Raw genomic sequence first — 27,602 nt, forward strand, 5'->3', positions numbered from 1 at the left:
TTAAGAGTTATTTCTATGAAAATGGAATTGAAAAGTAGCATTTCTAGATATATACTCATGTACATGTTTAGCTTTTTACAAACTGGAAGTAAAACATCATTAAAAAAAAAAAAAAAAAAAACAAGTCCTCCCCACTTTAATCATGAGGAAAAAAGTAAGTATATTATGCCTCCTATGTAATTCAAAGGTACTCGATGGAAAAAATATTAATAGGGAAAGTTTTGATACCCCAAGTCTATTAGCTGGATTTTTCAATATTGAAATATATAAATTTCAGAAGAGAAAAACATGTCCTCTTATTAATCTGGTAATCTTAAAATTTATGTTGTATTAGTTATTACTTTCTTTTTTTTTTTTTTTTGTACTGGGGGCTTAACCCAGGGGAGATTTACCACAGATCTATATCCCCAGTGCTTTTTTATTTTGAGAGAAAATCTTGCTAAGTTGCTGAGGCTGGCATCAAATTTGCAATTATCTGGCGCCAACTTCCCAAGTTGTTGGAATTATAGGCGTATGCCAGTGTACCCAGCTTATTTTTCCATATTTGACAACAATAAAGACCTTTGGAAGGCAGATTCTTAGCTGCAGAGGTCAAAAGTATTCCTCAACTTGTTAAAGTAGCTGGATTAATCTGGCTACAAATAAAGAGTGTCAACTTCTTCACAATGGAGCTTGAGGAAGTACTATCAATGGGACCAGAATCCTGCATACACAGCTACTAGTTGATAGGGTAGCTTTCACACAAACCCTTCTATACCCACACACACAAAGGTTTTGCAGAAGAGTGCTATGGTAACACCCTATACTTAAATATAAAACTATCAGAGGCAAATCAGGATCACTTGGACTAAGATCCTCAGGGAGTTCAAGAAGGGAAACTGACAAACAAAGTGGCAAGAGCTTGAGAAGTCATTCAACCTACCCCCGCCCCCTGCAAAGAATACTAGTTTTAAGAGTCCCAGGAATTCTTTGTTAAAGGATTGCTATTCTGAAAAGAAATGCATAGTAGTACTTGTTCAGGGCAAGTGACCTTTTGAGAATCTTCAGTACCCCTTTCATTTACACATGAAATTCCTGGAAAACAAGACATTCATTTCTATATAATGGAATTTAAGATGCAAAAGTCATCTAGGAATGCGAGAGAACTCTCCTAACAGAGACAGGAATGCCTAGGTTTCTGTCAGCTTTCTGGGACCCATGCCATGGATTACCAGAAGAAATTCAGCTTTTGTCCCCTTTCATCCTAGAACCTCTCCACTGCCCTTTCTTCTTTCCTTTAGAACTCCCCTTTAGAAATTTGGGAGAAATGAGGGGGACATAAATAAGGGAGAAAGGGGAGCTGCTTATTCAAATTTACCTTTTATTCCCCAAGTAGGGTTACTATTACAAAGCAAAATTTCAAAAAACTAAAACTAAAAGCTCTAAAAGGTTTGATAAATACCAGAAACAAGTCTAAATATATACATACCTTTCTTCTGATGTAGAATTAACATATTCCCTGACACAGAGGAGGGCAGCATCTCGACACATCTCTTTTAGGTCACTTCCTGAAAAGCCATCAGTTTCCTGGGCAACCTCTAGCAGGTCTACATGCCTATCCACCTTAAACAAACATGAAACGTGCTTAAGAAACAAATATAAAATATACTGCAAAGGATGCTTCCAAACATCTGTCTCAGAGTAAAAGAAAGTTAAGCATATTGTCAAAGCAGAAACATTAAAAAGTACTTTCAAATTTTAGAATTTTTTTCAATAATCACAAAGTTTAGAAACTTGAAATTGTATTTTCATTGTCATTTATCATGATAGAAGTTAGTTTACCAGATACACTGTGGAGTGATGAGGAAGAGTAGACATTCAAGCAATTTTGGGATTCCCTTTTGAACTTCTAAAGAAGATATCAAATTGACATATTTTATAATATATTCAACATACTTGGCATAGAGCTTGCATTTTTAGGTCCAGAGTCCAATACAAAAACTAAAACACTCTATTTAACATTTCTTTTAAATATGACGCTTTATTTTAGTACTTACAGTTCTACTCTCCATCCTAAGCTTATAGTCAAGTCAGTTAAGTCAAGGACAAATAACAGCTTTGGGAGAATAAAAGCATCATCATAAACTTATGGATAAAAAAAAATCAACAAGAAGATATATTCATGACTACCATCTACATCTGCTCATGCTACGTTGCCAAGGATATATCCTACTACCTCAGCCTCCCAAGTAGCTGGGATTATAAGCATGCATCACCTTGCCCAGCCATTAAGGAATTCTAGGGTTTTATAATAATAGCACTGGAAAGAGGGAAGAGATGTTGTTAATTAGACTTTATGTATATATCTAAAAAATTGGGGGGTTACCACTAAGGCATAAAAAGAGAATTTGTAGCTTTGAAATCAGGAGAGGAAGAGGAAAAAAGGGAGTAAGAAATGCAAGAGCAATACCAATGAACAAAGACTAGGGGGTAGGGGTAGAAAGCAAAGGTATGGGAAAGATTAAAATAAAAATAAACACAAATTTACCAGTAATCATCACAAATAGAATAAATCAGGAAATGACAAGATAGTCTGTGTTTATGTTGTTTATGTGTATGTAGTAAAAATGTAGCTGAGGTCTGAAATTCACAACTATGCTAAAGAAAATAGGCTTTGTTTATATTTAAAAAGAAGTTTAAAGTTGAAAATGACATACAAAGCAAACACTGAGAGAAAGTTAATATAGTTCTAGATACATCAGATCAAACATTTTTATGCAAAATGCTTAACTGGGATGAGAAATCATTACATAAAAAAATAATACACCAGAAGAGACAAAAACTCCCTGTACCTTTACATACCTAACATCATGGCCCCAAAACATAATTATGTAGAAAAATGGGCAAATTCACAATAATATTGAGATATTTTTAACATGTCTCATATATTGAAACATCAAAGAATAAATTCTTAGAGCTAGTTAAAATTTGCACCTGTGATCTAATGTACTTACATGTATTAGGACTCATACACCTGACCAGAACAACTTAGGACAAAAAGTTTACTTTGGGCACAGTCCATGATCAGCCAACTCCATTGTTCTGGGGCCAAGACGAGGTAGAACGCATGGAGGAAAAAAATGGTGGAAGACAGCTTCTCAGCTTGTGGCAGTCAGGAAGCAGAGAGTGAGTTCGAGGTGCCAGGAACAAAATATAAACCCTAAAGGCATGCCTCCAGTGACCCATTTCCTTCAGTTATACCCTACCTGCCTATAGTCATCACAGAGTATAGTAGTCCTTTCAAATTATTAATTCATCAAGCAGATTAAACCACTCACTAGGTTATAGCTCTCGTAATCTAAGCATTTCACCTTTGAACATTCCCAATTTGCCTAACATGAGCTTTTTGGAGGGGATACTTCATATCTAAACTATAACGATACATAAACCTTGACAAACACATTACAGGAATTCAGCATATAATTTAGATATTAGTCCTTTTTGGTTATAGGGTTGTAAATGACTTGTTTTTCCACTTTGTTCATGTTATCTTGTCATAGAGAAGATTTAAGTCTGATATAGTCAGATTTGTCTATTCTCTTTGTAGTTTTCACTTTTTTGTTTCAGGGACTCTTCTTTGTACATCAACAGATACATACAAGGATCCAACTTCTTTACCATTTGTAATAGTAAAAAATAAATAACCTACACCTGTGCAAATGTAAGGCATCTACTCTCAAATATTAATGAAATTGATATTCACTGTCAACTTTGGGAAAGTAGGTTAGATGGTGATAGGGGTGTGGGTAGAGAGGGGTTGCTAAATTTGATCTAAATTTGAAAGAAGTTAGTTGTCTGTCTATCTATAACTTAAAAAAGAAAGAAAGAAAGAAAATTCTAGTCATGGGAGCAAGTTAGTTAACAGAGAAAGGATAGCCTAATGATTCAGAGAAAGGTTCCATCACTTCTTTGTGTGATTCTGAACAAATTTTTATATGACTTCTCTGGGTTTCAGTCTCCTCAAACTATAAGACAGAACTAATATGTACTCCTTGTAGGACTGAGTAGTATATAAAACAAGGCACAATTCACAACAGTGCTGGTACATAGCAAGCACTCCAAAAGTACCCCCCCCCCTTTTTTTAACTGTAGAATAATAGACATTAGACAAATCATGAATGGAAATTCTTTTCATTAAGCAATAAAGCCAATTCCCAAATTAAAGGTTTTTGAGAACTGGTAACAATATTAGAGCATATTAAGAGACTTCTAAAATAACTTGAAAGAAAAGCACTTGTTTATATAGGTATTTAATTTACCTAAAATTAACTGTACACTTAATATGCATGTTACTCTAAGTAGTTTACATACAAAAATCTAATTAAATTCTCAAAATGATTCCATTAGATTGTTGGCATCTAATTTCCAAATGGAAAAAAAAAATGAGGCATAAATATACTGAACAGTATGACCAAGCAGGGAATGGTCAAGCCAGAATATGGGAGACTCTCAGGTCTGTCTCTGAAGCCCATGCCTGTTAATTATTTCTGTTTAAATTCAGATAAGTTTGTATAGGGGGAAAAAAGTGACCTCCTTACTTTACAGTCAGACATGATACTTTTATTATATAAATTTTATTAGCGTTAATTCTTTTTACACTTAAAATTTTAAGCCAAAACTACTACCCTACTTTAAAAACTTATTTATTTTATTTGGTACTAGGGACTGGACCCAAGGGAGCTTTACCACTGAGCTACATCCCCAGACCTTTTAATTTTTTTAATTTTGAGACAGGGATTTGCTATATTGCCCAGGCTGGCTTTGAACCCTCTTGCCTTAGCCTCCTCCCAAGTAAGTAGTTGGGATTACAGGTGTGTACCACTGCACCCAGCTTACCCTTTCTTTTTAAAAGAAAGCAAATAATGTTATGGAATATCTATTAACAAAGAACTGTAAGAGTGGAACACAGGATCATTTTAAGAGTATCAATCTTTTCTTCAGAGAAGATAAACTCAAAAAATATAAAAGTCTGCTACTTTATTTCTATCAATAAACACTTATTTATTCAGTAATGTAAAAACAGCAATGGTACTCACTTGTGCTACTGATGTGAAGCATCTTTTTTGAAAAAAGTAAATAAATTTCTTTCATATTTTATTGAAGGAGCACTGCCTTCAGCCTATAAATACTAGCTAGTAGGAAATGAGATGTTCCCATGTCAGCAATTATCTGGAGAACACTCATATTTTGCATCATAAAACTGATTAGAGACTAATCATTTGTGCTTTCATGAATAAGAAACAGAATGCTAAAAACTTCCTGCGCCCATGACAAATGTAATTCTAAAAGAATTATTAAAGACATTACTGTTAAAAAAAAAAAATCACACAAGACAATATTGAAACAGAAATCAAAATGTTAAATTAGAAGAGTAATTCCTTAAATTTAAATGAGACAAAGAGCTTAAATTTCATCATTTACACTGTTGATATATATTTAAATATATAAATCATCTACATTATCTATATCTTTACTAGATACATACATGTGGTTTAAAAACATGGTTAACTTTCAGTTACGCAATACAATATCTCATTACATTTTTTTTAAAGTTATATAAATTATACTGATAATCTGAAATCTCTGCAAAGTTGTCAAGAACTATCTCCTAATATCTGTTCAATTTCTAGGCACAACATAGTTGACCTATCTCCTCTGTTTATTTCTCCTGCTGATGTCTATTCTTGAGAAAGATTTATAAACTGTGTTTTATCCGAATAGTACTGCAACTACACAATATCTTTCTGAAAGCAGTTACCAAATATTCAATTAAAAGACAAAATGTAATTTGCATTTTTTATCTAAGACAGGAATTCCTACTAATATGGAAGATTTAGGAATTTCTCTGAAATCAAACAAAATATTCCATGCAAATATGTTGCTTTCTTAGGAAAGACTAGAGCTTTTATCTCATTCTTAAAAGACTCTACCACTCCCAAAATGGTTAAAATAATGGATCTGTAATCTTTGTAATTTATTCTGATCTTTGTAATTTGATAGGTTCTTTAATCTTTTTCACAGAGTATATATTACTGCTCTGCTTTAAATAAGTGGCCCAAATTCATGTGTCAGAAACTTAATCCTCATCTCAGTAATATTGAGACCTCATGGGATTGGAGCCCTCAAGAATGGTTTAATGTTGAGCTGGGGTTGTGACTCAGCAGTAGAGTACTCACCTAGCAAGTATGAGGCCCTGGGTTCTATCCTCAGCACCACATAAAAATAAATAAATAAAGGTATTGTGTACAACTACAACTAAAATATATATATATATATATATATATATATATATATATATATATATATAAAAAGAATGGTTTAATGTCACCATGGGAGTGGGTAAGTTACTGAGTCTGCAGGCTGTTAGAGAGATCCACCACTCATACTTTTACTTTTCCACATGTGTTCAATTGCCCTTCTGCTTTTCTGCCATTATATACAGTATGAAAGCCCTCACTATCCACTGTCATCATGCCTTTAGACTTCCCAGGTTCCAGAACTGTGAGCTAAATAAGCTTCTGTTATAACAATGGAAAAATGACTAAAACAGTTATTCTGATATACTTTAGAACCCTGCTGAAACATAAGAAAGAATTAATCAGAAACAATATTTGCTATGGGATAGAAAGATTTAACACCAAGGAGATCTCAATTCTCTTGAATAATTATCCACTAAAAATATTAACTTTTTTCCCTCCAAAAGACAAACTGATTTTAAACTTCATGAAAAATAAATAAATAAATAAGTGGAATATAAATAAATAAATAAATAATAGGGATAGGAAAACAACATGGGGTAGTCCCACTAGATATTATAACTTATAAAGCCACAATAATTAAAACAGTGTGTTGCCAGTGTACACAAACACAAAAGACCAATGACCTGAATTCAAAGTCCAAAACACAGCCAAAATGTGAAAATTCAATAAAGAAAAAGATGGCCTATTCAATAATTGGTGTTGGGACAAATGAATTCCTATCTTAAAAAAATAAAAGCAAATTTGGATTCATACTGCACATTACCTATTCAGATAAATTCCAAATACAGCAAAGATTTACTTACTTATTAATTTGAACCCTCTGAACTACATGCCCAGCTCTTTTTTGTCCTCTCCTTTTTTTCCCCCCAATATTGGGAATTGAGCCCAAGGCCTTATATGTGCTAGGTAAGCACTCTACAACTGACCTACATTCCCAGTCCATTTCGTCTTTTTTTTATACATTTTCAATTTTGAACAAATTAAAAAAAAAAATTCTTTTCAATTTTGAGATAGTCTCAAAAGTTGCCCAGGCTAGCTTTCCTTGTACTCATGCACCTCCTGCCTCAGCCTCTCAATAGCTGGGATTATAGATGCATGCCACCATATCTAGCTCCTTATACCCAAGATTTAAATATAAAACATAAAACCACAGCCAACATGATATTACATATCTCCTGATGGAAGAATATAATCTCACCTAAGAAGTAGTCCTGTCCTGTCTTCTATCAACCTGAACTTAAATTTTACCAGTATCCTAACCCAACTACCAAATTTAGAGGGTAACTGTCTGTATAAACAGCAAAATCTGGACTGTGGAAAACAATTCAAAAGGGAGGGGGAGCAAAAAAAAAGAAGAAGAAGAGAAATGAAACTTTAGTTTATACATTAGACAAGACTTAAAAAAAAAGTACCAAATAACTGCAAATTATGAACTCAATATAGATAATCAAGTCAAACAAAAACTGTTTAAAAAAATCAAGACATTTAGGAGACAATTAAAAATTTGAACAGATTAGACAATGATAACTAAATTTTTGTTAGATGGAATATTAACAAGGTTAGATTTTTTTAAAAGAAGCAATACAAATAAAATATTTAGAGATGTAATACAATGGGAAATGTGGGAAGTTAGGAAGTGAGATATAAAAGGAGAAGTAGATATAGAACCGATGAATTCAAGGAAGGAAGGAAGACACAGACATAACAAATATCCTGGACTAGGGAAATCTATTTTAGTTTCTTAGTTTTAGTATTGAGTTCAAACAGTGAGTTTAGATATCAAAAATATATTTGGGGACTGGGGATATGGCTCAGTGGTAGAGTACTTGCCTAGCACATGTGAGGCACTGGGTTCAATCTCCAATACCACATTTTTAAAAAACAAAATAAACAAAATAAAGGTATTGTATTGTGTCCATCTACAACTAAAAATATTTTTAAAGTAAAAATTTAAAAATATATATTCAGGTTGACAGAGAGAGGAGACAGGACTTCTTAGGTGAAATTATATTCTTCCATCAGGAGATATACAATATCTTGATGGCTGTGATTTTGTTTTACTTTAAAAATAAAAATATTAAAATTAAAAACATATGGAGTTTTAGAAAAACAAGTAACAAGAACTTAGAAAATATGGAAAATTCTTTTGTAAACCTGAGAAAAGGATCTTTTAATTTATATTTAAAACCCATAAGCCATAAACAGGGGAAAAATTATCAATAAAATCAAAAGATGAACTTGGAAACTTTGTCAAATCATACAGACAAAGGACAAATCTCCCTAATACAGAATTTCTACAAATCTTTATAAAAAGGAACAATTCAATAGAAAATGAGTGAGGCTAATGCAGGAGGATACATGTTTGAAGCCAGCCCCAGCAATTTAGCAAAACTGTACACAACCTGGTGACACCATCTCAAAATAAAAAATAAAAAGGGCTAGGGATGGGCTCAGTGGTTAAGTGCTCCTGGGTTTGGTCTCCTGGGTTCAGTTCTTGGTACAAAAAAAGTGGGGGGTGGGATCGTGGAGGGATTTATAGGGGGGAAAAAAGTCAAACTCCTCTTAAAAATATATAGCAATACTCACTTCATCTCTAAAGAATGAAAATTAAAACTTTAATGAGATAACTATTTTCTAACCCATCATGTTGGCACAAAATTCTATAACATTCTTTGCCAACATTCTTTGCCGAAGCTATAAGAAAAGAGGTACTCCAATATTGCCAGTGAGAGAATAAACTTTCACAATTTGGCAAGAGCTACCAAAACAGAAAGAAATACCCTGTCCTTAGATTTAGCGATTTCTCTTCTGTAAAAATTTGCTTTACTAATATTCTGGTACAAGGTTATTCAATGCAATATTTTTATAATAATGAAAGACTAGAATCAACCTGAATGTCCTTCAATATGGCACTGATTAAAAACATTACATTGTAGTTATACAATAGAATTCCAGCAGTATAAAGAGAGAGAGAGCAGAATAAGGAAAATATATGCTAATATGGAAAGACCTCAAAGATAAAAAAGCAATGACCAGAACAGTGAAATGACTTGTTAACATGGTTTATATTTTTTAAAAAAGGAGGAATAACAGTATATTTTAATTTGCTTATAAAGACATAACAACAATTTCAAAGTACAGAATACAAGGAAGGGAGAATTTTCCCTGTATACCATTCAATATATGCATTTTAATGTTTGAAACATTTGACTTTATGGTCTATTAAAAAAAAAAAACCAAAAAACCTTAAATACAAAAGATATTGAAGGGGCTGGGGTTGTAGCTCAATGGTAGAGCACCTGCCTCACACATGTGAGGGCATTGGGTTCAATTCTAAGCACCACATAAAAATAACAAAGATTTCTTTAAAAGACATTGATTTAGATTTCTCTTAAATCTAAATTCCAACTTCAAAAAATATTTCAACTAAGTAGAAACAAGACACAAAACAAAAATTTATTTTCTTTACAAAAATAAATGTTCTTATGTAACCATAGAATGGTCTAAAAAATATCAAAGAGTATTAATACAAAAACATGAGGCTCACATTAACTAGTTCAAAGGTACTGAGTTACAGGAGCAAACTACAGTTTTACAGTAATTTTGATCAAGTTCAAAATTACATGATTTTCAGACACCTCATTCATTCCTCTTTAAAATAACTTTATGAACATAAACACCACATTATACTTACATTTTCATTTTTCAAGATGAGCTTCAAGATTGCTTCTCTTTGTTTTAGAGCCTAAATGCAGAATAATTTCAGTTAGCATTTTTTTTAAAGGACCAATTTATTTTCCTAATTCTTTTTCCCTTGTGAACTATGTGATGATACCTAAACAAAATGACAAGAGACTTTCTGTACATAGTGGCACATGACTGTCATCCCAGCAACTTGGAAGCTTAGGAGGATGGCAAGTTTGAGGGTAGTCTCAGCAACTTAGTGAAACCTCTCTCAAATTAAAAAGGTGGGGGAGGGTACTGGTGATATCACTGAATGGTAGAGCATCCCGAGGTTCAATACCGAGTACTAATAAATAAATAAATAAATGAAACAGAAACTCAGGTAGAGATCAAAGCAAGATCTTATTTTGATACTCTACAGTAATCATCTGTGGTTATGCCACTGAATTCTATTTCTTATTCTGTATCCCCAGTGCCTAGAATTTATGGGAAAGAATATGCCCTTAATATTTACTGAATGAGTGAAGGAATATCTAAGACTACAATGTGTTTCCCATATAACTCTACAATCTTCCTTATGAAATTTATGAAAACTCACTACTACTCTAAGATTGAGAGGGACTGAGGAAAGAGGGTTACTAGGAATCAAACCCAGGGGTGCTCTACCTCTGAGCTAAATCTCCAGCTCTTTTCATTTTATTTTTGAGACAGGCTAAATTCACCAGACTGGCCTCAAATCTGTAATCCTCCTGCTTCAGCCTTCAGAGTAGCTAGGATTATAGAAATATACTATTGCACCTGGCTGCCATAAGATGTTTTTTTACCAGTAACTGGAGGTTGGGGCAACACTTACCTCTCCTCCATTTAACATAAAATGTCCACGTTCACTAACACTTATCAGTGAATTTTTATTTAGTTCCAATGATTTTCCCCCAGTGATACCTTACATTATTATATTAGAAACTACACTTAGGGAATATTTACATAGATTTTTAAAAATATTTTTAGTTGTAGATGAACATAATAACTTTATTTTGTTTATTTATTTATGTGGTACTGAGGATCGAACCCAATGCCTCACACATGCTAGCAAAGTGCTCTACCACTGAGCTACAATCCCAGCAAAGGTTTTGAAAGAGGTTGATGTCAGTTTAGATTTTTAGAATTATGATAGAATTCATCCTTAATCCTCTTGAACCACTGACAAAAAAAACACTCATTACAATGATCCTCAAATCAAATTACCTGAAAAACCAAATAAAACTCTACAGTTTCTGTAATTCACATGTATTGAGTAATGAAGGTTCACTTGATATGTTATGGGATCACCAATAACTACTTCTTTTAATAACCATTTTATCTGAATAGGAGTTTTAAGATAAGGTTACACTTTGACCCTGTAGTTAAACAGGAAAGAAAATCCTCTAATATATGTGCGTATTCATTTAAAATAGAATGAAAAGGAAGTAATGAAGTTCCAATTTCTATGTTATCCATACACAAATTTATAACAAATTTGATAAAATCTGTTACAAATTAGTCTGATAACATATAATACATTATAACTTCAAAAAAGATTACTTTCCATGTTGTATTCTATACGCTTGTACATCAAAAACCTTTCTTTTTCTATTGGGCTACTAGGTATTTTCTATTATTTGATAAATACTATTCATCAAAACCTCTGTTGTCCATGGGACTCCAACTGAATTACTGATAAAAGTCAGTAATCTTGGGATTCACAATTACAGGAAAACTAATTCACTTTAAAATGTCTTGATTACAAAATATAAAACATTCTTGCATAAAGCATATGAAATTAAACTTGGTTACAGTCAACCTTTCCAGGTTTATCTCTATTTTCCTTGGTATCTAACAAAGCTACCCCTAAAATTCCCTCAAACTATGACTGCACACCTTCCTGCCTTTGTTCATTCTGGTAGGAAGAACCCTTATTTTATTTGCCTGTTAAATTCCTACCATCCTTCAACATCCAACTGGATTCTGTAAATCCAAGGGCTCCATAGACAAAATTATTAGTTTTCATCAGATTCTCATGGTTCTTTGAACATACCTTTGTAAAACATGTTAACATTATTTATGTTGTCTGCTTTCCCAGTAACCCAAAGTTCTTTTGAGAAAAAGATGGCAATGTTTCATTCACCAGAATGAAAAATATTAATACTTGGTAAGTATTTATTATACTAAATATAATTTATATTCTCCTATATCAAGTTATTTAAAAAATCTCTTCATTGATTTATCAGGTAATTTTCAAATATAGTAACTAAATATGTGCATATTCTCTGAGGAACCAGAAGTACCAGAGATTCTAACTGTAGCAAATACTTTATCAGACTAATTTTACAGAGTCACAATCATCAAACTTTAGAAGGCCAATTTTTACTACAACAAACTGATATGATAAGCTTCAGAATATAATTGGGACAAATAATTTTTAGTCAAGGATTACAAATGAAATTATATATATTTTTACAACCAAACCTGAAAGGAATAAAAACTAACTATAAGTGTAACATGTTGACTATATGGAACATATCTTCTACCATGGAAATCTGTTTTTTTCTTTTTTCTTCAATATGAAGACATACAAAATTCAATATTTTAAGATTCTCTGCAAAATTTAAAGAGTATCAAAAAGTTATAATCATCTATTTGAGGATACATCTTAACTAACCAGAAAAAAAAAAAAATTGCTAGAAAGAAGGCAGTAATGGTTCAACATGAGCCACAAATTTGCATTAAGTATATATACTTTAGCTTTGGGAATTAGTATCCAGTCAGAGAGAAGCACTGATTACATTTACCAATAATTAATCAAAACTAAGTAGTTCTTCATGCTAGGCCTTCAGAATAAAATAAGTATTTAACATTTTTTCCCCAATTTTATTCTATGATAATCTAAAAATATAATTTAGATTTTTTAACATATCTTCCTAAAGTAAATCATTAAAATAACTAGGCAAATATGATGTAATTATATTCTTGGAAGAGGATCAAAACCCACTGATCTTAGGGTAAAAAGAAAAAAAAGCAAAGAAGAGAGAGGAAAGCTCAAAGAAGCAATTGTGGAATTTCTTGCTCCATTCCTTCCCTGCCTGTCATAAATGAATCCTATGAAACAAAACATTCCTTCTTTAAAAATCACAGAAAGACTTGTTTAAAAGGTGAATATTTAACTGTTTTATAAATCAAGAGCACTTACAGGCTGGTTAATATGAAATCTTGTAGGCATTCTTCTCATTATAGCTGAGTCAAGGTCCTGAGGACGATTAGTAGCTCCCATTACTATGACCTAAATACAGAAAGAAACACAAGGTATTAAATATATCAATAATAACCTTTGAGGTTATTATTACTAGGACTTAGAAGGTAAAGAAAATTAAGTGGTTTTTAAACTGAATCCTTTAAGAATTCTAGTTTTAATCTAGTATTACTCAAGTATTTATAGAAAAAAGTAAAATTAATCCTAAATAAAATAATAGCCAATCTGGAAAGATTCATGCATTTCATTGGATGTCTAGTAACTAAAACATGTACTGTTCAGTTGCAAGTGTCATTATTAAAAAATTATAAAGATTTTTTAGAGGCTTGTTGTATTTTACAAAATACTTACCTTAAATATAGTTTGGGAGTATAGACAGTGGGGGATCATGTCCTTTAATAATAATATGGAGAGAATCAATTCTCCACAAGTATGAGGATTCTGAAAATGTACTTTTTTCCCTCTAGATTTCACATCATTGTCTTAATAGACTATCAGCATTGTAGGCAATATCTTCTCAAAGCTAAATATAAAGTCAGGCACAGTGGTGCACACCTATAATCTCAGCGGCTTGGGAGGATGAGGCAGGAAGACTGCAAATTCAAAGTCAGTCTCAGCAAAAGCAAGGCACTGAGCAACTCAGTGAGACCCTGTCTGTAAATAAAATACAAAATAGGGCTGGGGATGTGGCACAGTGGTCGAGTGCCTCTGAGTTCAATCTCCGGTACCAGAAAGAAAGAGAGAGAAAATAGAAGCTTAAAAAAAAAAAGTTAAACATAAAGCAATCCAATTCTAAAAAAAGAGAAGAGTAAAAGGAAACAACAAAATGCTGTGTAGCAGGCTAGGTAGAGCAGTTGCCTAGCATGTATGAGGGGAAAATAAAAGAATTTTTAATACCAAAGAAAAAAATTGCTGGTGGTCCTATCAAATTCTGGGTCTATATCACTTAATTTATAAAGAATGTAGAAAGTAGAAAAAAACTAAACCTTAAGACACAAACAAAACCACTATTCAGAAGTATATCTCTGAAGCGGGGGGATCAATACTTGGGTATAATCTAGTAATAGCATACATCTGCTATCCAAAATGAAGTTTATTGGTATTTATGGAAACATATTTCTCTACTCTTATTTCTGTGCAAGAGGTTTTAGATTTCTGAAACATAACTCCCAGGCCAAGTTAAAATATCTACCAAATCTTATATTTTACTCATTGTGGTTTTTTTTGTTGTTGTTTGTTTTGTTTTGTGTGTGTGTGGGGGATTAAATCCAGGGCCTTGAACATGCTAGGCAAGCTTTCTACCCCTGAGCTACCTCTCCAGGTCTCTACTTCTACTTTTCACATTAAAATTATCTTTTCTCTGATAACAGATGGAGCCCAGTATCCTAACTACCTTTCCAGTATATGGTTACAACGGAAATAAATATAGTAAATTACCCAAAGAAAATCATCACTGTAAATGGAAACCTTAGCAACTGAGGACACATTCTCATGGGGTTTTTTTGGTACCACAATTGAACCCAGGAATACTTAACTTCTGAGCCACATCCCCAGCCCTTTTTATTTTTTATTTTGAAACAGAGTCTCACTAACTTGTTTAGGGCTTTGCTAAACTGTTGAGGCTGTCCTTGAACTTGTGCTCCTCCTTCCTCAGCCTCCCAAATCATTGGGGTTGCAGGTGTGTATCATTGTGCTATAGGAGGGTTTTTGCTTTGAGTCATAGATTTAGATCTGATTATTTTAAATGTGAACGGATTAAAAAAACTTTATAATCTGTTTTAAGACTTTTTAAAAAAGTTTTAACAATATCTTAGAAGATTTTTTTTGCTGCTTAAATACTAAAAAATTAATATTGTTTCCCATTTTGAATTCTTAGCTCATTTGTACTGAATAGGATTAATGTGTTAAGACTCCGTCTTTATCCTTAAAATCACTTTTTAACATTTGCTTCTTTGAGTGAAGGTGTAAGTATCTACAATCACTCGTGCTTCATTATCATGAAAGTCCTTTATATAACTAGATTGCTTTGAATTCCTTGATTCTGTTTTCTAGCACTTCACCTTACTACTGGGTTTTCTGTTTGGTCTTAGGCTACTTATTATCTAGAATGTTTCTTAAAATGTTACCCATTTTTAATTTTTTTTTAAATATTTTCTTTTTTATTTATTTATTTTTATGTGGTACTGTGGTACTGAGGATCAAACCCAGGACCTCGCATGTGCGAGGCAAGCGCTCTACCGCTGAGCCACAACCCTAGTCCCTCAAATATTTTCTCAACCACAATATCTTTTATGATTTTCTGCGACTCAGTATAGTCAGTATTCAATAAGCTACTCTATATCACTTGTAATTTCTCTTTTGATACTTAATATGTAAAAATATTTATGCATTCTTTATCTTATTCAGTTAATCCATTTAATCACTTGTTTGGTAGAATTTTTTTTTTACTAATTTTATCAATTGTAAGATGCCAGTAAAGAAAAATGGGGATGAGCATCAATACTGGATTCTAGGGTCACTTAATCCAAGCACGGAGATGCATTACATTGTGAAGCTAACATTTCCTATATTTATATTTGTATATATATTTTTCCTCCAGGTGACAGACTTGCTTAGTTAATTAAAAGTAATTGGGATCTGAGAAATTCATATGAAAGTAAAAAAGGGAGGGAAAGGGCAAATAGTGAGAAATTATACTGGCCAAATTATATTATTTATTGTGTGCATATATGAAGGTGTTAACAACAAATGCCACCATTTTGTACAACTATAATGAACCAACAAAAAATATGGAAAAAGCAAAGTAACATGTCTAAAATCTTTATTTAAAATTATTAATATCAATTTTAACTCCCTCAACACACAATAAGTTTTTTTTTTTAAAAAAAAGGTTCTGAACAGAGGTATGAAAAATTGTTCTATATGTGTAATAAGAATTGTGATGCATTCCGCTGTCATGTATTTAAAAAATAAAACCAATTAAAAAAAAAAAGACAAATGTTAAAATGAAAAAAAGAAGGTTTTGGAGTTTAATATAATAGCAACATCTTCTATTGGCTCTTCAAATCAAAACTCATCATAATCAAAAAAGCAATTGCTATCAATGGAATAAGGACTCATTGTTCTGCAAACTCAGTTATGCTGTATCAGAACTATCTAGACCTCCTCAGCTCAAGAGGTTTTAATTTTTGAAATATAATCTCATAACAAGTTAAAATATCTATCAAATCTTATATTCTACTTTTATTCTTTGCTTATTTTTGCAATAATGGGGATTAAACCCAGGGCCTTGCACATACTAGACAAGCAGTTCTAGAGTATGCTATATCCAAATGACTAAATATTCTCTGCCCTAAATAGATGAACACTATATTCTGAAACTAAAATGTTTTCTCTCAAATGGATTGTCTGAGTTAAATACCATTGTGAAATTTATGTTGTGCTTTTTTCTCTAACCATTCAATAGAGCTAAAGATTATTTCAAAATCACACAAAAAATACACTTTTCATAAAGGCAATTTAGGACATGTGGCCTAATTTTCTTCTTCAAATTGATGTGGTTCAGAATTTTAATTTATGGTAATGTGATGAACTTTAAGAGACCCTTAAAGCCCTGTGGCAACAAGACATACAAGAATAATAAAATATAAAAATATCTCAAACAAATTAATCTGGAGTCAGTACAATGGCATGTGTCTATAATACCAGCTTCTTGGGAATTGAGGCAGGAGAACTGCCAAGTTCAAGGCCAGCTTCAGCAACTTAGTGATGCCCTCTCTCAAAATATAGAATAAAAAAGGAGTGGGGGATATAGCTCCCCAAGGTTCAAGCCCCAGCGCTACCAAAATGATGATGATGATCTTTAAGTCTGCCAATAAAAAAAAGAAAGAAAGAAAGAAAAAAGGAATTGAGGCCATCAGTAAAGCCTATGCATAAAGAAAGTAAGCAAAAGTAGAAGTTGACCAAATACCCTATAGACATGTATAAAACCTAGAATGTATGGTATGTATTGAATATCTTTCAGGTTATAAGACCTTATTAGAGCACACTCTACCTGAAGCCAGGACTCATTACATACTACATGCTCAAAAAGTGGTCAAATGTTAGAAAATTTACTCAGTAAAAGCATGCCTTCATGGGGAGGGGGTGGTATATATGCACACAAAGTTCTTCAGATTTCACAATTTGTAGCCAGGTAACATGCTGGATCTTGGAATTTACATATTTGGGTTATTTTTTTTTTTTTTTGGTACTGGGGTTTGAACCCAGGGGCACTTAACCACTGGACCACACTCCCAGCCCCTCTTTATATTCTATTTATAGAGACAGGGTCTTGCTAAATTGCCAAGGCTGGCTTAGAACTCACAATCCTCCTGCCTCAGCATCCCAAATTGCTGGGATTAAAGGAGTGGGCCACTGGACCTGGCTTGAATTTACATATCTGTGTTAGGGGAAAAAAAAAAAAATCCAGCAGAAGGCATATACAAAATTTCCTTTGAGCAACAAACCTTCAACTGGAGTTTCAAAGAATTCACAAAATTCTATCAAATAAAGTATCCACTAAATAGAAACAACAACAAAAAAAATGCTATAAACTCAAACTACAAATGATAGAAAGTCACAAGAATGTAGACGTACAGAGTCATATGTTAGATTTATTGAATACAGATTATAAAATCAGTATGTTAATATATTTTTATGGAGTTATAAATCTATGCCAGGCACCTTTTAAGGTGCTGTACTCAGACTGGTTCCTTACAACAATTCTGAAGTAGTGTTCCCTTTCATATAAATTATTTCCTCTATACAGTTCAGAATAACTATTAAAGTTGATTAGTCGATGTCGCAGTTCTGGTTTTCTGATTGAACTGGGAACATAAGTAACCAGCAAGAGCCTATCAAAATTGACCCAATAACTTGAAAAACAATCTAAAAAAATTTCCTCTAAAAACAATCTAAAAAAAAAAAAATAAGCTCAATGTTTCCATTTACAATAGAAGAGCTCCAAAGGAACACAGATTTATTAAACTGAACAACAACAAAAGGAGGTAAAGAAATTACTCAGAATGAAGTATAAAAAAACAATATGAAAATCAAAAGGCATACATCTAACTGGATGCCAAAAGGAGATGGGGAAAGGAGAAAAAAAGAATAATTAAAGAAATGCAGCTGAATTATTAAGAAGTGATAAAAGGCCAAGGGGGTTTGGGAATGTGGCTCAAGTGGTACAGCGCTCGCCTAGCATGCATGAAGCATTGGGTTCGATTCTCAGCACCACATAAAAATAAAATAAAGATATTGTGTCCACCTAAAACTAAAAAATATTTTAAAAAAAAAGGGCCAGGGGTATAGTTCAGTGATAGAATGCACAAGACCCTGGGTTCTGTTCCTATCTGTGTCTAAAAAAAAAGTTATGAAAGATGTGATTTTTAATATATTTGTGTTTTTTGAAAAGACAAAACAAGCTAGGGGCTGTAGTGCACACCTATAATCCCAAAGGCTCAGGAGGCTGAGGCAGGAGGATTATAAGTTCAAAGCCACCCTCAGCAACTTATCAAGATCCTGCCTCAAAGTAAAAATATAAAAAAAAAATAAAAAGGGCTGCAGATGTGGCTTAGTGGTTAAATGCTCCTGGGTTCAACCCCAAGTACAAAAAAAAAAAAAAAACCTAAAGTAACATTAATTTTTCCATGTGACATAATTCATGAAGAAAATATGGGAAAATGGTTCTGGGATTTCTATATCCAGCAATATGCAGAAAAAAATAAAATGCCAAATGAATTTTAATTTTACTTTTAAAATACATCATTGAGGGCAGAGGATGCAGCTCAGCGGTAGAGCCTTGCCTAACGTGTTAGGCCCTGCGTTTCCCTAGAATGCCGAAACACACCCATGTACACACCCTTAAGCTGGCAAAAAATATGAAATATTCAGAGATCAAGTAAGTGAAAGTGAGAACACAAAAGAAGAAAACTGAACACTAAAGCTGACTTTCTCTTTAGGGGCATAACAAGAGAACTCACCCATTTTCACATCCTTGTATCAGCAAGAGACAAAGTCTAGATAAAGGACTGTTTAGCATAAACGTAGAAATCTAAAGGAAGGCTCATCTGACAGTAAGTGAGAAAGTATACAAGTTTCAGCAGTTATTGAGCACAGTAAAATGAGAAGACAAAGGACATAAGAACTGGGAGTAGGGCTCAGTGGCAGAGTATGCCTAGCATGTACAAGGCTCAAAATTTCAAACCCAGCACTACACACACATATACACAGAACTGAAAAACTATAAGGAATTATGGGTAAGAGTCAAAAGGAAAAGAAAGAATAATAACACCCACAGATACTAGCCAATTCTTTGGCATAATGGTTCTGAAAATTCCAAAGAGGGGCTTTACCCTGGTTTTCTCTCTTCCATCACCATCTATTTCAGGTACTTAAGCGATCTGTCAATGTTAAACAAGAAACCCTCAAAATGGATAATTTATACAAACTATTTCTTTTGAATTCTCATCACTTGTGTTTTTTTAAAATATTTTTATTAGTTATTGATGGACCTTTATTTATTTATTTGTTTGTATGTGGTGCTGAGAATCGAACCCAGGGCCTCATACATGCTAGGCAAGCGCTCTACCACTGAGCCACAGCACCAGCCCCATCACTTGTATTTTTTGAAAAGACAAAACAAGTAGTATAAAGTATAAAGATTATGTATCTGAATACATTATATTATGATAAGTATAATACAAATTAGTATAAATATTATGAAAAAACTTTTGTATGGAAGTATTAAGTGGCTCACCACATTTCCAATTAATAATAAAACAAACCAGTTTAGTGTAACCAAGTTTTACTCAAATACCTGGCAGCTATGATCAGTATCCAAACCATCCCAGAGACTCATAAACTGAGCTTTCATCATGGCTGTAGCTTCATGATCAGAGCTTGAACGATTCCGTAGAAAGGAGTCTTAAAAAAAAGAAAAAAAAAAAAGGTCCTTAGCTTTAGAAATTAATTATTTACCCTTTATATAATTTATGCATTGGAAGAATTACAACATTCAAAAAATACATAGGCCTGAGGAATTTTTCAGAAGTAACGAAAGCCATGAATTCTCAGATCAAAACGCATTACTGTGGGTTTACTAGGCTTAGCAAATAGAACCTAAACAACTAGAGAAAAAAGATACAATCTTTAGCTATCTTAGGCAATAAGCAGATTTCTCAAAAGCAACAAGAAAGTTTGAAAAACAATGGAAATTGAAACTTCAAAATGCTGAGGGAAAATAATTCTGTATCATTTAAGAGATAAGGCAGAAAGAATTAACACTCTTTCATCTAAAAACAGAAAGAATTCACTCCTTACAACCTTTGCTGAAAGAAATTTAAGACTTTAGTAAGAAAATTAAATCCAGAAAAGGCAAGATCCAAGCTGGTGAATAAAAAACTGGCAAATGTGAGTAGGTGAAAAAGCAATGAAAATAACAGTAATAGGTAAGATATAAAATAAGAAAAAATGTTGGAAAACATGTAAAAGTTAGGGGGAATTATCAATGTGTAGAAGTTCTAAGGTCACTGTATAATTTGCAAGGAGGGCAGAGACGATGATTAGGCTTTAGACATTTAAGAAAAGTAGTATAGCTGGGTACAATGACACACATCAATAATCCCAGCAATTCAGGAGTCTAAGCCAGGAAGATCCAGTTCAAAGCCAATCTCTGCAACTTAGCAAGGACCTAAGAAATTTAGTGAGACCCTGTTTCAAAATCAAAAACAAAAAGAGCTGAGGTTAAGCACTCTGGGTTCAATCCCCATACCAAAGAAAAACACAAGTATGTATGTTAAATGTTTCACTAGAAGAATAATAAAGAACTTCTAAATTTGTAGCAAAAGAAAAGTTTTGGTTACGTATTTGCCTTGGGAATTTTTTCATTGTTTTATTCTTTCAATATTTGGGGTTCTGGTATGCATCTTGAAGAAGAGAGTACATAGCTGGATTTAAAAATAATTTCAACCTATTTCTTTAATTGGGAAGTGTAGTTAATTTGCTATTTTTATGACAGCTAATGTATTTTTTTTTAAAGAGAGAGAGAGAGAGAGAGAATTTTTTAATATTTACTTTCCAGTTCTCCGAGGACATAACATCTTTGTTTGTATGTGGTGCTGAGGATCGAACCCAGGCCACACGCATGCCAGGCGAGCGTGCTACCGCTTGAGCCACATCCCCAGCCCCGACAGCTAATGTATTTAGATTTATTTCTACTATGCAATTTAGTGCTTTTTATTTAGCAATCTGGTGGATGGTCTCTTTTATAAGTTTGCTGTCTAAATGGAATTGGATTTCTATCTCATACCATATAATAAAAAAAATTTTTTAAGAATATTTGTGGGGATAGTGTAAAGTATTGTAAACCAGACATAAAAAGCATAAATCACAGAGGAAAAATACTTATAAACGTGACTACTTTCAAATTTAAATCACTGCAGCCATTTAAATCATTGTAAAAGAAACTGCTATAAACAAATTGAAGTAATTATAATATCAACAACAAATTATCCAGAAAAATATAAATTCCCCAAAGAAAAACTGGAAATTACAAGTAAAAAACCTAACAGCGAATCAACATATTAACACATCCAAATTTACTAGTGACTAGTAAAATATGAATTAAAATAATGGTGTGATAATTCTTGGTTTTCAAATCAGCAAAAATTAATGGTAATGTCTGAAAAAATAAATCTTAGAGAGTATGCTGAAAAACAAATTCACTGGTATGAGTGTCTAGGTATAATCATTTTGAAGAACTTGTAATCCTAGTGAAGTTGAAGAAAGTTCAACTTCTAGGAACCTATCCTAGATAAACATATATGCATAATAAAACATGTACATATCTCTCCACTGAATACTGTTAAGAGAGAAAAGCCTATCAAGCAAGGGTATGAAAAGGCTATGATTCATTCCAAAACACAGATATAAGATACAGAATATTCAGCTGCTAGTTATGCCTTTGTTTTATTAGCAGAGCCTAACAATTATTAAAAATTAAATCTGTTTTTCTAAATATTACCTTTAAAATGACTTTTCAAAAGGCTCACATAGAAAAGAACATACCTATTTCATCTATAAAGATGATGGAAGGCTGTAGCTTTATGGCAAGGGAGAAAACAGCAGCAGCCAATTTCTGAGATTCTCCATACCACTTATCAGTCAATGTTGAAGGTTGAAGGTTAATAAACCGACAGCCTGCTTCTTTAGCTGTAGCCTTGGCAATTAATGTTTTACCACAGCCTGGAGGTCCGTAGAGAAGAACACCTGAAAAATTAACATTATTTTATTATTATCTTCAAGATAATGAAATATTTGCTTTCTTTGGAGTAAAGTGTAATAGATATGAAGGTATACACATTTTAAAAAAATATTTATTTTTCAGTTGTAATTGGTCACAATACCTTTATATTATTTATTTATTTTTATGTGGTGCTGAGGATCAAGCCCAGGGCCTCGCACGTGGTAGGCGAGTGCTCTACCACTAAGCCACAACCCCAGCCCCATGGAGATATACAAATTTTCTTAATGTTGGACAATAAAAATAAAATTCAAACTGAGGAAAAAAATAAATACTTTGCATAAAATATTTATATAAAACACATGTCAAAAACTGAATTTTTTTTTGGTTGCCATGCAAGGGATCAAAGCCAGGTTCTTGAGCAAGCTAGGCAAGAGTTCTATCATTGAGCTGTATTCCCAGCCCACTTTTCAATTTTTTTTTTAAATAAAAAACTTGAGCTTGTTTCCATAAACATTATATATTTTTTTACATCAGGCATCTCAAAATAATGGTCAAACTTTTCCTACAGAGTAGGCCTATTTTTCTATTGATCACAATTCTTTAAGATTCATGTTACAACATCAAACTAACCCAAGTTTTGTTTGTTTGTTTGTTTTTGGTACTGGGGATTGAACTCAGGGGGCACTCGACCACTGAGCCACATCCCCAGCACTATTTTGTATTTTACTTAGAGACAGGATCTCCCTGAGTCACTTAGGGTTTCACCATTTCTGAAGCTGACTTTGAATTTGTGATCCTTCTACCTCATCCTCCCAAGTCCCTGGGATTACAGGCGTGTGCCACTGCACTTGGCCATCAACTAGCCCAGTTTTAAACATTTCTAAAGCTGATTTTGAAATTTAACTCCATAAGCTTTACCAGGACAAGTTAATATTTTCAAGCAGAATTTGCGATTTTTAATTCAAGTCCATTTATAGCTGCTTAAAATTTACTTAAGTCAATTATAATCTGATCCTTCAACTGACATTTTTCTTTTGGATAGCCATGTGAAACAATAAAGAATAGTCATCTAATGACATTTCATTTAAAGCTGAAAACACATGGATGATTGCTGGTGTTGTGGAATTATTATATTTCATTTTTTGATCATATAATAATGTGGGCTGCACATTTACTAGCAAATTCATATGTAAATATTAATATTAATATTTAAATATTATTGTTAATATTAATATTAATATTAAATATCAGAATTTTTAGAACAAACCATTCATATGAAAGTCTCTATTTTGTACACTTTACAGTTACACTATTGTAAACATATGCACTACTTTTAGAATGTCATATTTGTTTCAAAGTATTCATTGATCGTTTCATGTTTTTCTCCTAGTAGTTTGGACAGAAGATTAATATTTTCCAATTATTTCTCTTTGTAAATCAAAATTAGTGTTACTAAGTAAGTAGTTGCTAGTGTCTGAAAATTAAACTTGAAATGAAGGCTTTTAAATCTCATAATCTTCTGGCAGATACAGTTATGATAAATAAGGTATATATAAGGAGATATCAATATTGTACTTCTTGACCTGGGTGATAGTTACATGTTACCTTCATAATTATTCACTCAAATATTTTATCTCCATTTCTCTATGTATGTTATGTTTCATTTTAAGATTCAACTGACATATTATCAGTGAGTTTAGTAGTTTAGTGGTCTAAACAGTGTTAGTATGTATTAAGAGTGGTAAATGAGTAGTAGTCCATAAGTTAACATGAAGCATTTTGCTTTAATTATTATAGGTTCACAATCTTTTAACTAGTTTCTTGAGCTTAATTTGGCACTTATATAACCAATTTAAACAAAACAAATATATGTTTATCTTGTGCTTTGTAGAAGCCTAAAAATTCATACTTCTTTTTAAGATGGATGTTTTTTGTGAGGGTTTTACTTGTTAAGTGATATAGGCAAATAAAAGATTTAGGATAAGAAAGAAAAAACTAAGCTGACATACAGCACTCGCTGTGGCTCGGGAGGCTGAGGCAGGAGGATGCTGAGTTCAGAGCTTCAGCAACTTAGTGAGGTCCTGGCAACTCAGCAAGACCTTGTCTCTAAATAAAATATAAAAAAGGGCTGGGGATGTGGCTCAGTAGTGTTCAATCCCAGTATCCCTCTCACTCAAAAAAAGAAAGACAAGACTAACTGATACATACATATTCCAATTTAAAATAATCCTCATTGGTGACAAATACACTATCTTACACATAAGGTGATGGTAGACACCTATAATCCTTGTGGCTCAGGAGACTGAGGCAGGAGGATCTGAATTCAAAATCACCTTCAGCAACTTAGCAAGGCCCTAAGCAACTCAGCAAGAACCTGTCTCTAAATAAAATAAAAAGCCCTGGGATGTGGCTCAGTGGTTAAGTGCCCCTGGGCGCTCAATCCCAGGTACCAAAATAAGTAAACAGAATAAAAAATTATTTTAAAATTACTACTTATACAACAGTTCACTGGATCTCAGCATTGTGTTTGGGGAATCTGATTTCATCAAAAACAAACAAACAAAAAACAGTTCTCTAAGGCCTAAAAGTTATAATGTCTTCTAGACTTTTAATGCTTTCGGCAAATATATATTCTTTACCATACCTTTTGGAGGCTGCAGAAGCCTAGAATTTTCAAACAAATGCTTCTTTTTGATAGGTAAGATGACTGTATCTTTCAGATCCGTAATGACATCATCTAAACCTGCTATATCACTCCAAGTAACCTGGAAAAAGTTAAAAGTCAATATAAATTTTACAACTAATGTATACTCACAAAGCAAAAAATCTACCCCCAATTGTAAACCATTACATAATCTGGTAATTACAGATAAATAATAAAAAGTTAAAATTATATATTAATATGAGTAAACACTTTGCAGCAGTAATGATATTAATAAGCTCAGTGACATTTGAAAAAGGAATTTAGAAGTCAATTTCTTTCTATTTAAAAAAAAAAATTAAATAAAGCATTAGGGCTCTGGATGTAGCTCAGTGGTAGAGCACTTCCCTCTTATGGGAGAGGCCTTGGGTTCAATCGCCAGTGTCTTATGTGGGGTTAAGAATTTAACTGAATTCATTCCATTTGTGAGTAGAAAATACACTTCCACAAGAATACTGAGAAACAGCTCAAGATAATTAGCACCAGCTGATGGGGAAGAGTTTTGCCAGGAATGTACCTATTTTACATAAGATATAATCAACACAATAGGAATTTTAGAGATAAGATGTATACTAATCAAACTGAACTTCTGATTTTTATTCATCAAAAGTAAAAACTGTCAAACTTATGAAGTGCTGGGAGCAGTTCTGTATGCCTGTAATCCATCTCAGCAACTTAAGAGTCTGAGATAGAAAGAGTACAAATTTAAGGCCAGTAGGAGCAACTTAGTGAGGGCTTAAGCAACTCAGTAAGACTTTATCTCAAAATAAAAAAATAAAAAGGGCTGAGAATATAGCTCAGGGTAAAGCACCTCAGGGCTAAATTCTAAGTAACAAAAAGAAAAATAAATGCTATGGTTTGGATATGAGATTTCCCCAAAAAGTTCCTGTGTTAATGTAGGAATATTTAGAGGTCCAATGCTTAGATTAATGAGAACTGTAAACTAATCAATCCAACCTAATTTGAATGAATTAACCAGGAGTAACTAGGCAAGTGGAACATGGCTGGAAGAGTGGGTCACTGGGAAAATGCCCTGTAAAGGTCCACATTCCCTGCAACCCCCTTCCCCTTTTTCTCTCTCTGCTTTGAGGACACTAAGAAGTGAGCAGTTTTTCTCTACCACACCCTTAGGCCATGATGCTCTGCTTCACCTTGGACCTAGAACATCTGGCAGACCATCAAAAGAACCTCTGAAACTATAAGCTAAAATAAGAGTTTATTCACTTCCCCCAAGTTGTTCTTGTCAGGTACTTTGGTCACCAAAACAAAAAGCCGACTAACACAACATATTTTCAAATAGACATGGAAAACCTTCTGAATCAAAATGTTTCTTTTAAATAAAGCTAAAAGGGACTAAAACAAACAAACAAAAAAAACCCTAAATCTATATAGACGTTTATATATCTGTTTATAATTTTAATATTAATGTGTGTGTATTATATATATGTATGTATGTATATGTGTGTGTGTGTGTGTGTGTGTATATATATATATATATATATATATATTCATCCATCCCATAAGCTGGGCCCACATCTGTAATGCCAGCAGCTCAGAAAGCTGATGCAGGAGGATGCAAGTTAAAAGCCAGTCTGGGCAACTTATTGAAACTCTGTCTCAAACTTTAAGGAAGAGTCTTGGGAGTATAGCTTTAGTGGTAGAATGCTTGCCTATAATGCACAAAGCCCTTGATTCAATCCCCAGTGCAGCGCGTACCTGCCCCTCTAAGGGAAAAAAAAACAGAAAGAGAAAAAGAAATCAACCTAGTTCTAAGCTAGCACAGTAAAAGGGTCATTCAGAAGCATTGCTTTACTTTTTTTTTATAACTTAGGGGAAAAAGTGGTGTGGTGTTTTAGTCAGCTTTTTTTCGCTGCTCTGACTAAAAAGACCCGACCAGAACAACTGTAGGGGAGGAAAGGTTTATTTGAGGGCTCACGGTTTCAGAGATCTTAGTCCACAGAAGGCAGGCTCCATTCCTCTGGGCTCTAGGTGAGGCAGGACATCATGGTGGTAGAGTGTGAGAGAGGGAAACAGCTCACATTATGATCAGAAAGCAAAGAGGGGGCAGTGGGAAAAGACAGAGAGACACTATCTCAAAATTAAAAGATAAAATATTTTTTAATCTCCAGATACAAAATATATACCCAATAGCCATGCCCCCAATTAACCATTTCCTCCAGCCACACCCCACGTGCCTCCAGTTACCACTCAGTTAATCCCATCAGGGATTAATTCACTGATTAAGTTGAGACTCTCACAACCCAATGATTTCTTCTCTGAACCTTCTTGCATTGTCTCACACAGGAGGTTTTGGCAGACAATTCAAATCCAAACCATAACCGGTGG

General features: G+C 33.2%; 1 protein-coding gene across 2 annotated transcripts in view; it reads right to left on the reverse strand.

Moving 5' to 3' along the window:
- Positions 1 to 27,602, reverse strand: part of Atad1 (ATPase family AAA domain containing 1) — a 76,851-nt gene that overhangs the window by 3,527 nt on the left and 45,722 nt on the right. For both annotated transcript variants that reach the window (XM_076834277.2, XM_076834276.1), the window contains exons 4-9: positions 25,200 to 25,320; positions 22,378 to 22,578; positions 20,129 to 20,235; positions 13,210 to 13,299; positions 9,994 to 10,044; positions 1,469 to 1,602 (exon numbers count right to left, since the gene is read on the reverse strand). In XM_076834277.2, the coding sequence (XP_076690392.1) occupies positions 1,469 to 1,602; positions 9,994 to 10,044; positions 13,210 to 13,299; positions 20,129 to 20,235; positions 22,378 to 22,578; positions 25,200 to 25,320 (704 nt within the window). The remainder of the gene's footprint in view (positions 1 to 1,468; positions 1,603 to 9,993; positions 10,045 to 13,209; positions 13,300 to 20,128; positions 20,236 to 22,377; positions 22,579 to 25,199; positions 25,321 to 27,602) is intronic.

The sequence above is a fragment of the Callospermophilus lateralis genome, chromosome 15 (genome assembly GCF_048772815.1).
Source record: "Callospermophilus lateralis isolate mCalLat2 chromosome 15, mCalLat2.hap1, whole genome shotgun sequence".
Classification (NCBI taxonomy): Eukaryota; Metazoa; Chordata; class Mammalia; order Rodentia; family Sciuridae; genus Callospermophilus; species Callospermophilus lateralis.